Source organism: Danio rerio, chromosome 13 (genome assembly GCF_052040795.2).
Source record: "Danio rerio strain M-AB ecotype USA chromosome 13, GRCz13ab, whole genome shotgun sequence".
NCBI lineage: Eukaryota > Metazoa > Chordata > Actinopteri > Cypriniformes > Danionidae > Danio > Danio rerio.
The window spans coordinates 50,646,300-50,660,523 of record NC_141033.1 but is presented as its reverse complement, the minus strand read 5'-3'; the positions used below and the strand labels follow the sequence as shown (position 1 = coordinate 50,660,523).

General features: G+C 36.5%; 1 protein-coding gene and 1 long non-coding RNA gene across 8 annotated transcripts in view; both read left to right on the top strand.

Moving 5' to 3' along the window:
- Positions 1-14,224, top strand: part of itga9 (integrin, alpha 9) — a 198,593-nt gene that overhangs the window by 162,576 nt on the left and 21,793 nt on the right. For all 7 annotated transcript variants that reach the window (XR_015505039.1, XR_015505041.1, XR_015505040.1 and 4 more), the window contains 2 exon segments: positions 11,099-11,224; positions 11,921-12,040. Coding sequence is in view for 3 of the 7 variants with exons in the window: in XM_087277709.1 (XP_087133835.1) it covers positions 11,099-11,224; positions 11,921-12,040 (246 nt within the window). In the remaining 4 variants the exon portion in view is untranslated.
- LOC147841209 (uncharacterized) lies at positions 1,272-5,922 on the top strand. The gene is made up of 3 exons (XR_015506512.1): positions 1,272-3,307; positions 3,676-4,502; positions 5,344-5,922. It is a non-coding gene; the product is annotated as an uncharacterized LOC147841209 (long non-coding RNA).

The following is a 14,224-nucleotide window of genomic DNA, read 5'->3' as shown; positions in this document are numbered from 1 at the left end:
CAGTAATATTTCATTTAATTTTATATGATTTAAATATTACTGTTCAAATTTAAATTAAATATTAGCAGTATTGTTTAATTGTATTTCATTTACTTTTATTTAAATATTACTGTTCATATTTAAATAAATATTACCAGTAATATTTAATTGTATTTGTTTTATTTTATTTAAATATTATTGTTCATATTTAAATTAAATATTAATAGTAATGTTTAATTGTATTTCGTTTTATTTTATTTTAATATTTAAATTAAATAATAGCAGTAATATTTAATTGTATTTATTATCATTTTTTTAAATATTACTGTTCATATTTAAATTAAATATTAGCGATAATATTTATTGTATTTTTTTCTTTCATTTAAATATTACTGTTTATATTTAAATTAAATTTTAACAATATTATTTTATTTTATTTGCTTTTATTTTATTTAAATGTTACTGTTCCTATTTAAATTAAATATCATTGGTAATAATTATTTGTATTTAATTTAATTTAAATATTACTGTTCATATTTAAAGTAAATATTAACAGGAATATTTTATTTTATTTAAATATTACTGTTAATGCTTTAAATGAAATATTAGCAGTAATGTTTAATTTGATCTACTTTTATTTTTATTTAGCTATTTTGTTTATATTTAAATTAACTTAATATTACCAGTAATATTTATTTTAATTCATTTTATTAAAATATCACTGTTGCTCTTTAAACTAAATATTAAGAGCAATATTTAAATTTATTTTAACAGTACTGCTACTATTTAACTGAAATATTACCAGTAATATTTAATTTAAATTTATTAATAGCAGAAACATTTAGAAACATAAATTTAGAAACATGGTGGTGTCAAAAATCATGTTAAAAACTACTCAAACTTACAGCTTGTGTTTAAGTGAGTCATGAATGAACACATACTGCATTGTAGCTGTATTGCATTATATTATGGTGCATTGATTTACATGCTGCAATATTTTTCAATTGGTTATGACCCTTGTGGAATGTTTTATTAGGTTAAAGTTAGGGATTAAATAATAGTTTTTTTATATTTTCAGACAAAAGAATCATGTGGTTAGTGGAAAAAATGATGCTGCATTGTTGCATTACCTTTCCACTAATTAAATGGCACAATATTCCCTATAAATATTGTTTCTGCTTAGGGTAGCAATATGAGGTTTACCTTATAAAGTACTTCATAAATGCCACAATTGTTGTATGTTTGCATTTTTCGGCTAAATATACAGAGCTTTATCTATATTGTATCTATAGAAATGTGAGGATTATGTTGACTTCTCATAAACCGCAGTGCTGGGCCGAGAGGACTTAAACACATCAACATCCTCAGGCTTATAGTTAATTCACAGGTGAGAGACTGCTGTACCAGCAGAGCCGAAGACAGACTCACAATGAGCTTCTTATCGAGAGATGAAATTCAAGACCACCATGTTTGTTTAACCCTAGGGTGTCCGCTGGGTCTTAAAAAGTCTTGAATTCACTTATATATAGTGTTGTAGGTCTTAAAGGGGACCTATTATGCAACCACTTCTATAAGGGGTTTAAACACAGTTGTGCTGTAAATATAGCAGTGTAAATATAGCAGGCCTCTAATGGTAAAAAAAATGTTAATTAAATTTTTATACTCACACTTGATCAAAACAGTCTGCACAAACACTTTGATTGATGTTCTCCTTTTGTACGTGTCGTCACAGGGAAAAGCCCCGCCCACTAGTAATGATCTTTCCCTTATTAGCATAAACAGCCCTGAGTGAGAAGCAGTTGTCCGATGCAGTGCCACTAAACTGATGCAAAGGCAGTTTTAGCTCCGCCCTCTTGAGCACAATCTCATTTGAATTTAAAGCGATAGTAACCAAAACAGCACAATTTGGATTAAAGCCTAAAAGGGTCAGTTTCAGAGAGTTATAAAACATTATTTGTGTGGTATTTTGAGCTAAAACGTCCCATACACACTCGAGGGACATCAGAGACTTATTTTACAGCTTGTAAAATGGGGCAAAATAGATTAATAGGGGCATAGACATAATAGGGACGTATAACGTTTATTTCACACGGCCCCATTTTATAGAATCAAAGCAAGGCTGCGATGGGAAAAAACCTGAAAGTATAAGACCAGCACTGTAAACATTGCATTAATGCAACACTGGCTTCAGCGTCAATGCTTAACAGAGGGCGTGTCTAAAGTTGGGGCTGACGTGATTGTCATAGCAGCATCAGCCAATGAAATTAGACAAAAATCAGCTACTGTCTGAGCTGGTGTATTTGCATACAGCAATCTGATTGGCTGACGCTTCCATCTGTGCTTTTCAAGTACCAGTGTGGATGAGAGTGTATGAGTGTTTCCCAGTGATGGGTTGCAGCTGGAGGGGCTTCCACTGCATAAAACATTTGCTGGATAGGTTGGTGGTTCAATCCGCTGTGGCAACCCCTGATTAACAAAGGGACTAAGCCGAAAAGAAAATGAATAAATGAATTAATGAATTAGATATTTTTTTTGATGTTTTAAGTTAAAATCTTTTCCACTGGCCCAACTAAACCAGTATAAGTCTGAAATTTCATTCATAATGTTCATAAAAGTCTTAAATCTGACTTGGTGAAACCTGTAAAAAGTGTTTACAGCGACTATATTGCTATAGCTTAGGTCAAGGATCAACCTGTTTACTGTGAACTGGGGGACTGGGAGGTTTGTATCCCACCCTGGACGTCCCATATGGAATCACTTACGCTGGGATTAGATGACTTGCACGGAAGGGTGGAATGGGACACTTGGGGAAAGACTTCTGTTCACCCCGACTAACCTGCAGCACAGTGGCAGAGCCGGGGAAGCCCACGTTCCCACACCCACAACACAAACACTGGGCCTAATTAAAACTGCACACATGGAGGAATTCCACTGGAAGCATATGGGGCATTTTTACACAAACAGCTTGAGCCCATCCCTCCACGCTCCAGAGATGTCTTGCCTTAGAGAGAGAGTTGTGTGACATCAGCTTTGATTGAGAAATTCTAGTGAAACGGCTTGCTGCCAGCTGCCTTTCACAGTCACAAACAATGCATTGGGATTTTTGTTGCTTTCATAATTTGAATTATAGCATTGCTGTAGGCTTTATTGTGCAGTAAAAGCATGTTAGACCAGAGCAAGCAACAGGTCTTCTTCAAGTTACCTGGAACTGTTTAATAACTTACATATATGAATATTACCATCCACATTACAGGTTGGGCTCGACTTTTAAACACTACGCCAGCGGCCAACATCATCAGCACAAAATGTGAATCCTCCAATGCCATTCGTACCTGTAACACACGCATAAAACTACACACTTACATACAAACAAACGCACACCTATAAAAAATATGTTCTGCAAGCGAACATAACAATGGGTATAAAAATATATTTGGATTTTCGTTGCTTTCAAACCTTGAGTTATACATGTAGCATTGTTGTGGGCTTCATTATGCAGTCAAAGCATGCTTCTGATTGTTTTTTGCAACCAGTGAGTGACATACTACTCAATGATATCAGCTGACATGCTATTAAAATGACAAATACCATAATATTGTAGATGGTGAAAACCAGTGTTTAAATATTTATGTATTTTTGTGGCTTTCGTAGCTTGAGTTATCAGCTTAAAAGCATAGTCGTAGGCTCCATCTTAAGGCTAATTTATATTTCTGCGTCAAACGCCGGCATATGCTGCGGTGCTGACGCATAGCCCTTCACCGTGGCCGTTGGCATCGCTGACGTGCACCTCTCAAAAAATGTAACTACACGTCGCAACGACGCGTAGCGCAAGCTCTGTGATTGGTCGGCTTGGTAGCGCTGACGAGTCTGGGTGGCACTGAGAGCCGCGTGAATAGCGCGAGCCTGATGGAGCGATTGTTTACAAGTGTGGAGTCCCGTGAAGGAGCTCCGGATGGAAAGTTTTGTTTTGTGTTTACCTCATAGTTAAAGTTGTTGCACGTCCGTCGGTTCCTGCCTCAAAATGTGCGAGTTTGAGCCACTTGTACATCCAGGAAGTGTTCAGGAAATGCAAAACAGCAGCGAGGAAACTCAACACAGAGGAACATTTACACCTCACTGCCAACTAGCGTTTCGGAAGTGTTAATGCAGACCACAAGAGACAGCGTGCAGAAGTATAAATGCACAGCTACGCGCGTTGCATGCGCCGTGGGTTACGCCGGTCACTTGACGCAGAAGTATAAATCAGCCTTCACACACACATAAAACGACACACCCATATACAAACAAACGCACACACCTATAAAAAATACGTTCTGCAAGCGAACATAACAATGGGTATAAAAATATGTTGGATTTTCGTTGCTTTCATAACTTGAGTTATAGCATTGTTGTAGGCTTCATTATGCAGTCAAAGCATGCTTCTGATTGTTTTTTGCAACCAGTGAGTGACATACTACACAATGATATCAGCTGACATGCTATTAAAACGACAAATACCATAATATTGTAGATGGTGAACACCAGTGTTTAATTATTTATGTATTTTTGTGGCTTTCGTAGCTTGAGTTATCATCTTAAAAGCATAGTCGTAGGCTCCATCTTAAGGCTAATTTATATTTCTGCGTCAAACGCCGGCATATGCTGCGGTGCTGACGCATAGCCCTTCACCGTGGCCGTCGGCGTCGCTGACGTGCACCTCTCAAAAAATGTAACTACACATCGCAACGACGCGTAGCGCAAGCTCTGTGATTGGTCGGCTTGGTAGCGCTGACGAGTCTGGGTGGGACCGAGAGCCGCGTGAATGGTGCGAGCCTGATGGAGCGATTGTTTACAAGTGTGGAGTCCGTGAAGGAGCTCTGGATGGAAAGTTTTGTTTTGTGTTTACCTCATAGTTAAAGTTGTTGCACGTCCGCCGGTTCCTGCCTCAAAATGAGCGAGTTTGAGCCACTTGTACATCCAGGAAGTGTTCAGGAAAGCAAAACAGCAGCAAGGAAACTCGACACAGAGGAACAATTACACCTCACTGCCAACTAGCGTTTCGGAAGTGTTAATGCAGACCAACAGAAAGTATAGCGCGTAGAAGTATAAATGCACAGCTACGCGCGTTGCATGCGCCGTGGGTTACGCCGGTCACTTGATGCAGAAGTATAAATCAGCCTTCACACACACATAACAATGGGTATAAAAATATGTTTGGATTTTCGTTGCTTTCATAACTTGAGTTATAGCATTGTTGTAGGCTTCATTATGCAGTCAAAGCATGCATCTGATTGTTTTTTGCAACCAGTGAGTGACATACTACACAATGATATCAGCTGACATGCTATTAAAACGACAAATACCATAATATTGTAGATATACCAGTGTTTAAATATTTATGTATTTTTGTGGCTTTCGTAGCTTGAGTTATCGGCTTCATGCATAGTCGTAGGCTCCATCTTAGAGTCAAAGCATGTTTTTGGTTGTTATTTGTAACCAGTGAGTGACACTCAATAATCTCAGCTGGAATGTTATTAAAACTACAATTGCAATAATATTATAGATGGTAAACACGGGTATAAAATGCTTTTGAATTGTTGTTGCTTTCATAAAATGAATTATAGGCTCAAAGCATTGTCGTAGGCTCCATCATGTAGTCACATCATGTTATTGGTTGTTTTTGCTACCAGTGAGTGACATACTTAATTATATCAGCTGAAACGTTATTGAAACTACAATTGCAATATTATTTTAGATAGTAAACATGAGTATAAAATGCATTTAAATTGTTGAAGCTTTCATAACTTGAATTATAGGCGCAATGCATTGTTGTAGACTTCATCATGCAGTCACAGCTTGTTTTTGGTTTTATTTTTTGGGCAACCAATAAGTGATTTACTCAAAATTAGCTAACACATTATTAAAATTACGATTGCAATATTGCTGTAGATGGTAAACATAAAATGTGTTTGGATTGTTGTTGCTTTCATAATTTAACTTATAGGCTCAATGCATTGTGGTGGTAGGCTTCATCATGCAGTTAAAGCACATTGTTTACTATTTTTTGCAGCCAGTGAGTGAGTTAATCAATAACATTAGCTGATACAATATTAAAACTACAATTGCAGTATCAAAAGCTGCACTGCGGAAAACCGGAGAGCTCTATCCTGGACTGTTAAGACTGCACAGAGGATCATAGGAATTAAACTCCCAAACCTCGATACAGTCTACGCTAGCCGCCTACAGAGGAGAGCTAGCAACATCATTAAGGACCCTACTCATCCAGGACACAAACTTTTTGCACTATTCCCATCAGGGAAAAGATATAAGGCAATTAAGACCCGCACAAACAGGCTAAAGAGCAGCTTCTTCCCCAGAGCTGTAGCCTGTGCCACCCCTCCACTTTGTACACATTAACAATCACCCCCCCTCCCTCACTCCCTACCTTCCTGATGTTCTGCTGCTAATGCACAAAGACACTTTATGGATATTCATGTTTGCACTCATTTGCCATAATGTAAATACTGTGACTTATTACATTTAGTATATTTTATCTTACATCTTATATTTTTAGTATTATGTCTATTGTTGGTTTTATGTGACTTATTACATTTAGTATACTTTATCTTGCCTCTTATATTTTAGTATTATGTCTATTTGTTTGTTTTCTCTCTTTTTATGTTGCTGCTGGTCTCTGTGAGTTACTAAACAAATTTCGTTGTACAACTACAATGACAATAAAAGTTCTTTACTTTACTCTTTACTTTACTTTATTGTAGATGGTAAACATCACATACCAGTGGTGACATATATACTTTAACCCTTTATTTTTGTGTATTAGGTCAATTTAACCAGCATGTAAATCTTTTTGGGTACTTATTAAAATGCTTATTGCTGTTACTGTGGGGTTATTGCAAGAAAAAAAATCAATGAATAAATAAATAAATAAATATATATATATATATATATATATATATATATATATATATATATATATATATATATATATATATATATATATATATATAATATTTTTATATTAATTAATTGATTAATTGATTTCAGTAACAGCAATAAATAAGTATTTTAATAAGTACCCTAAGGATTTACATGCTGGTTAAATTGACCTAATACACAAAAATAAAGGGTTAAAGTATATATGTCACCACTGGTGTGTGATGTTTACCATCTACAATAATGTAGATGTATTATATCTACAATAATATATATATATATATATGTCCTTTGAAAAAGAGTAGGGGTTTAACACCGGCATCCTGGCCAAATCTGCCCACTAGCCTCTGTTGATCAGGGCCTCCTAACCATCCCCATATCATAATTAGCTTCATCACTGTCTCCTCTCCACCAATCAGCTGGGTTGTGGTGTGCTGTCTGGCACAATATTGCTGTTACACAATGATGGTGGATAAGAGAGTCCCCCCAAAAATGTGTAAAGCACTTTAAGTGTCTTGAAAAGCGATATAAGTGTAAGAAATTATTCTTATTAAATTGCCCCTGACGTTTCATATTCAAAGGAACGAGAAAAAGTAGCAGAAACCAAACTGTATGTGGTCAATTTGACCATCATAGTCCTTCAAAGTAGAAATACTCAAAACTCTTATGCTGTCATTTAAATAAAATAGCATTGTTAGAATAAAATAAAACAAATTTCATTAAAAAAAAATAAGGCATGTTATACAGTTAAACTTGGATGACCTGGGGGGAGTAAATAAACAGCAAATGATCATTTTTGGTGGTGAATATCTCTTTAAATGTTAAAATGAGATGTTTAAAAATGAGCCTTTACATTACAGCATGCAAAGAAACGAACAAAAATCTGCCTCTGTGATCTTAATCTGTGAGAAAAAGAACATAACAGTAGTGTTTTACTGCTTGTTGTGCTTATTTCAGCTGGAAACTGCTGTGAAATGTATGAGTGGGAATGTTTTTGGAGTTTGGAAAAATGTAGGTGGAAGCATGTTTTCCTTTCAGCTTGGGCTGCTAATATATATATGTGCTTTCAACACAGAGGCTGTTCCAAACAGTAGACTGTAAAATCAGGCCAGAAACATGAACTGCTCCAGTATTTGAATGCAAACGTTACATTCACGAGCCAAAGTGTGTTTGTCACTGCGAACCATCAGATGAGGCAGAGCATCAGTGTGAGGAGAATCTCAAGTGTTTTAATTATGAATTATGAACACAATTATAGATAGCAACCTCAATAATAACAGAGCGGGAAAACAACTATATCGCCTGTTTGTGTTGTAGCTGAGGTTTATTATAGCCACATAAAAATAACCCACATTATCTATAGACAAACATTCACTTTTGCATTTAAGCGTTTGCTTGTGTTAGCTGGTAAGGTCATGACGTTTGGGTCATATTAACCCCAAATTAAGACTGACTGTTGATTTTTGTGGTGTGGATGGAAACTAATGGAGTGAATTTGACCTCTAATCCTATTGTAATCAACACAGGCTTTTAAAACACAACTATACTTTTTGTTGTAGCAACAATTTTCACTCAGAAATGTCCCAGATGAATACAAACCACAAGTAACACATTACATTTTTTAAGTAGGATATTAGATAGTATTTTCTTCATGAGACATTCCATAAGATATAGCAATAAATATGTCTATATAGTTGTACTACTATTAATTCAGCTTAAGAAATTTAGGATAAATTAAACACACACACACACACACATATATACACACACATATATGGCTGTAAATCGGCACTGGTGGGAGGCGTGCATTGGTGCCCCCTTAGTGCCCCCACCAGTGCCGATATACAGCCATATTTCACTGCTACGAGTGTGATATTGCGTTTATACAACAGTTTGACGGCATAATTATGTATATAAAAACAAAATCAAATACAGAGAGTCTCAAAAACCCTTTTGTATGTGGAACTACTTTCTTCCACATTGGATTCAAATCATAAGCTGACAGTTAAACAGCTGAGCAAGCATCTTTTAAACTTTAGATCTGTAGTGTCTGCTTTTTGCTGGCTGTATGTGGGCGGAGTAATACACAAAGGGTAAAGAGGCTGTAGGAGTTCCGATATTGCAGAATATCGCACGGCTATCAGCCAATCAGATTTGAGAACCAGACAGAACTGTTGTATAAATATAATTATAAAACTGGTGCAAGTGGCATAGAGATGAAAGAGTCTTTTACAGGTAGACCACACAGGTAGAGGCACACTCAGAATGGCACAATGAAAAACAATGTACCTGTAAAGTAAAATAAAAATATACCCGTGTGGCATAAGCCTTTTTTTTAAGGTTTTGTGGTCCTGGGCATACCTGTCAACATTGGGATGTGAAAATAAGGGATATGCCCACCATAATATATGGGCTTACCCCCCCACCCCCCTTTGTCCTTTAAAAAAAAAATTACTACATATATTCATTTGAAGCTGTTTCATTGTAAATAAACAGTTAAATGGTGATTAATATGTTTATTATTATTATTATTTACAGAATTAAAGAAAAAATAAATAGTATACATTAGCAGCAAATAAATTAGCAAACAGTTTAGCTTATTAAGATTAATAGCTGTTATAATGAAATGGAATCAAGCTATCAAATCTCATTAGCCGTTCCTTCACTGTATAACTCACACATTCTGATTAAAGAGCAACAGATGAATCTCTCATTTATTTAGATTTTTTAGTTTGATTTACATTTAATAACAGGTGTCACTTTAAAATGCACACATCTAAAGTTATAATGAAAGCATTCGACTGCTTTCCTAACTTTTTAAAAGTTAGTTGTACTTGAAAAAAACACCAAGATCGACATCTTTAGATATTATTATTATTAATTATGTGTATATGTCTGTTTAAACACGCGCCCAAAACCCAGACTTTTGCTGCGCTTCAAATCGTGTGTACAGAATTTGTTTGGGAAACAGCGTCTGTTTATCACTATGGAGAGCGTCAGCAGACAGTCACGCACCGCTATATGACTGTTTTGAGGATTGCATAGGAGGGGTGACGGCACCTGTAGTGAAAAGGAAGGGGATTCGCGCCATTTTTATGTTTATTTCAAAGTGTTTTTGTGCCTAAACAAACCGAAAGCACAGAACAGATTCACATTTAAGAGCAAGGGGCGGGCCCTGGTGGTTAGGCGGTATGGGTTGCGCATAGGGAACCTTTAATGTTTCTTGCCACCCTTCAGAGAAAGTCCGGGAGAAATATGGGAAAATACCTTTACAGGTTGATAGTGGGATAGAACTGTAAAATACGGGAGAATCCCGGTAAAAACGGGAGGGTTGACGGGTATGGTCCTGGGTCACATATAAAAAAACAGAGAAAAATTGCAGGTTCACTCTCGTCTATTACTTTGAAAATTTAGCACACTTTTAGCCCCACTGTACATTTCAGTTTGAAAGTGTCACTAAACATCCAGAAAGCAATGAAATATTGTTCCAAAATGTGGCACATATGGGTTGCATATTTCATTCTGCGTTGATACCATAGTCAAATCATCACATGAATGAATGAGATTGTTTAGTGGGCTCATAAAATGCTCGGGGCAGCAGACGGAGATCCTCTCTTTGATTTGAAAAGACAGTGTGAGGTCTTCAGTGATGCTGCATGTTAAAGTGAAATGTTCCCCGGGGGCAGCGGGACATTAAATCACTCCAGATGGGACGTGCTCTCAGGGATCTCTTCTGATCTCCCACTGGGACAGAGCTTCCTTTCCTTATCTCAATTACTTCGCAGGTCTGAGCTCTCTTTATAAATGATAATGTCCGTGACCACTTCAATGCACCAACACTCAATGATTACAGCCAGCCTTGGGCATTTAATAAATGAAGAAAATGGGATTTGAAGGCAGCACGGTGGCTCAGTGGTTAGCACTGTGGCCTCACAGCAAGAAGGTCTCTGGTTCTAGTCCCTGCTGGGCCATTTGGCATTTCTGTGTGGAGTTTGCATGTTCTTCCCATGTTCATGTTGGTTTCCTCCGGGTGGTCTGCTTTCCCTAACAGTCCAAACACATGGGCTAGAGGTGTGTATCGCTGTAAAACTTAATAAGTTAGCATAATTTCCTTCATGTTGTCCCAACACAGATGGATTCTGTGAAAGCCAGCATTATTTACGGTGTGTTTTGTGTTTGTGTGCAGGTGTCAGACGCTCGAGGGAACTGCACATGGCACAGAAACCCCAAACCCTGCACAATCCCGCAGGACAAAGAGAGCATCTTCCACACCATCTTCGCCTTCTTCACCAAATCTGGCAGAAAAGTTCTGGTATGGCATGAAGTTATTGAGCGTAGATAAGAGAAAACAGCACACTTGGCATCACATTTTCATTTAGCAGCCGGAAGTAAGACCTGCTTGAATATTTAATGTTCTTTTTGTCAGTGCATACAAAGGTGGTCAGAATTATTAGATTTTTTTCTTATTTATTTTTTTTTATATTCCCCAAACCATGTTTAACAGAGCAAGAAAATTTTCACAGAATGTCTGATAATATATTTTCTTCTGGAGAAAGTCTTATTTGTTTTATTTCGGCTAGAATAAAAGCAGTTTTGAATTTTTTTAACACCATTTTAGGGTCAATAATATTAGCCCCCTTAAGCAATATTTGTTTTCGATAGTCTACAGAACAAACCACTGTTATACAATGACTTGCCTAATTACCCTAACCTGCCTAATTAACCTAGTTAAGCCTTTAAATGTCACTTTAGGCTGTATAGAAGTGACTTGAAAAATATCTAGTCAAATATTATTTGCTGTCATCATGGCAAAGAGAAAATAGATCAGTTTTTATAGATGATTTATTAAACTATTATGTTTAGAAATGTGTTGAAAGAATCTTCTCTCTGTTAAACAGAAATTAGGGAGAAAAATAAACAAGAGGGCTAATAATTCTGACTTCAACTGTACGTTACTGCTGTGTTTTTGTACTGAAAGTCAATCTGTGATGGTGTTTTGTGTCTACAGGACTGCGATCGGCCCGGTCGAGCATGTTTGACTATTTCCTGCAGTCTCGGCTCTCAGGCTAAAGAAGAAGCCACAAGTATAGATGTGCAAATGCTACTGAACACTGAAATACTGCAGAGGGTGAGTAATACATGTAATATTAGTCATATATATAATTATAATTTACCAAGGCCGCATCCAGTTGTTCAAAGGGATCATAAATACAATAAATGTATATATGAGATTTTTAATTACAAATAAATGTTGTTATTTTAAAGCTTCTTTAATCAGATGATCGTGAAGGGGAAAAAAATAGGCTTTGCATTAGAGGTATAAATTGCATTTTAAAACATTTTCAAAGAGCCATTTATTTTTTTCAGCATTCAGATTTTTTAAATATTAATTAAAATGTGATAATTTAACTGTTTTTGATATAAATAAATGACAATTTTAACATAATCTTTTAAAATAAATACAGCATCAATTATTATTATTTAGATGTTTTTAAAAAAAATCTTAGCTATCACACAATTTTGGACAACATAAATTACATATATTGTTTGAAATATACGTTTAATAAAACCAAAAATCTATGTAAAACTAAAGTACAGTGCAGCCGGAAAGTATTCGTAGCGCTTCACTTTTTCCGACATTTGTTTGTTACAGTCTTATTCCATTATGGATTAAATTCATTTAATTCGTCAACATTCTACACACAATCCCCAATAATGACAATGTGAAAAAAGAGTTTTTGAAATTTTTTCAAATTTATTAAAAATTAAAAAGCTGAAAAATCACATGTATTGACAGCCTTTGGCGTGAAGCTCTAAATTGAGCTCAGGAACATTTTGTTTCACTGATCATTCTTGAGATGTTTCAGCAGCTTCATTAGAGTTCACCTGTGGTAAATTCAGTTGATTTGACATTTTTTTGGAAAGGTATACACCTGTCTATAAGGTCCCAGAGTTGACCGTGCATGTCAAAGCACAAACCAAGCAGGAAGACAAAGGAATTGTCTGTAGACCTCAGAGACAGGACTGTTTCAAGGCACAAGGCTGGGGAAGGTTACAGAAAAGTTTCTGCTGCTCTGAAAGTTCCAATGAGCACAGCGGCCTCCATCATCCATAAGCGGAAGATGTTTGGAACCACCAGGACTCTTCCTAGAGCTGGCCGGCCATCTAAGCTAAGTGATCGGGGGAGAAGGGCCTTAGTCAGGGAGGTGATCAATAACCCGATGGTCACTCTGTCTGAGCTCCAGCGTTCTTCTGTGGAGAGAGGAGAACCTTACAGAAGGACAACCATCTGGCCAGACGGAAGCCACTCCCCTCCTGGAATTTGCCAAAAGGCATCTGAAGGACTCTCAGACCATAAAAAACGAAATTCTCTGGTTTGATGAGACTAAAATTGAACTATTTGGTGTGAATGACAGGTGTTACGTTTGGAGAAAACCAGGCACCGCTCATCACCATCCCTACAGTGAAGCATGGTGGTGGCAGCATCATGCTGTGGGGATGTTTTTTAACAGCAGGAACTGGAAGTAGTCAGGATAGAGGGAAAGATGAATGCAGCAATGTACAGAGTCATCCTGAATGAAGACCTGCTTCACAGTGCTCTTGACCTCAGACTGGGGTGACAGTTCATCTTCCAGCAGGACAATGACCCAAAGCACACCGCCAAAATGGAGAAGCTTCACAACAACTCGGTGAATGCCCTTGAGTGGCCCAGCCAGAGCCCAGACCTAAATCCTATTGAACATCTCTGGAGAGATCTGAAAATGCCTGTACACCGACGCTTCCCATCCAACCTGATAGAGCTTAAGAGGTACTGCAAAGAGGAATGGGCAAAAATTCCCAAAGACAGGTGTGCCAAGCTTGTGGCATCATATTCAAAAAGACTTGAGGCAGTAATTGCTGACAACAAAGTATTGAGCAAAGGCTGTGAATACTGATGTACATGCGACTTTTCAGGTATTTTATTTTTAATACACTTGTAACGATTTCAAGATCTTTTTTCACATTGTCATTATAGGGTATTGTGTGGAGTAATTTGTGGAAATAAATGAATTTAATCAATTTTGGAATAAGGCTGTAACATAAAAAACTGGAAAAAGTGAAGCGCTATGAATACTTTCCAGATGCACTGTATGTAGCTACATATAAATAGTAAAAAGAGCTCTGATTTGCCATATTTTTAACATACTTTGATGTTAAAAAATATATATTTTGGTACATAAAAATGGTAAAAAGTGCACTTGAAATGCATTTTTACTAACTGTATGCTTGTTTTTATATAAACATGTCTGTTTATGTGTGTGTGTGTGTATTT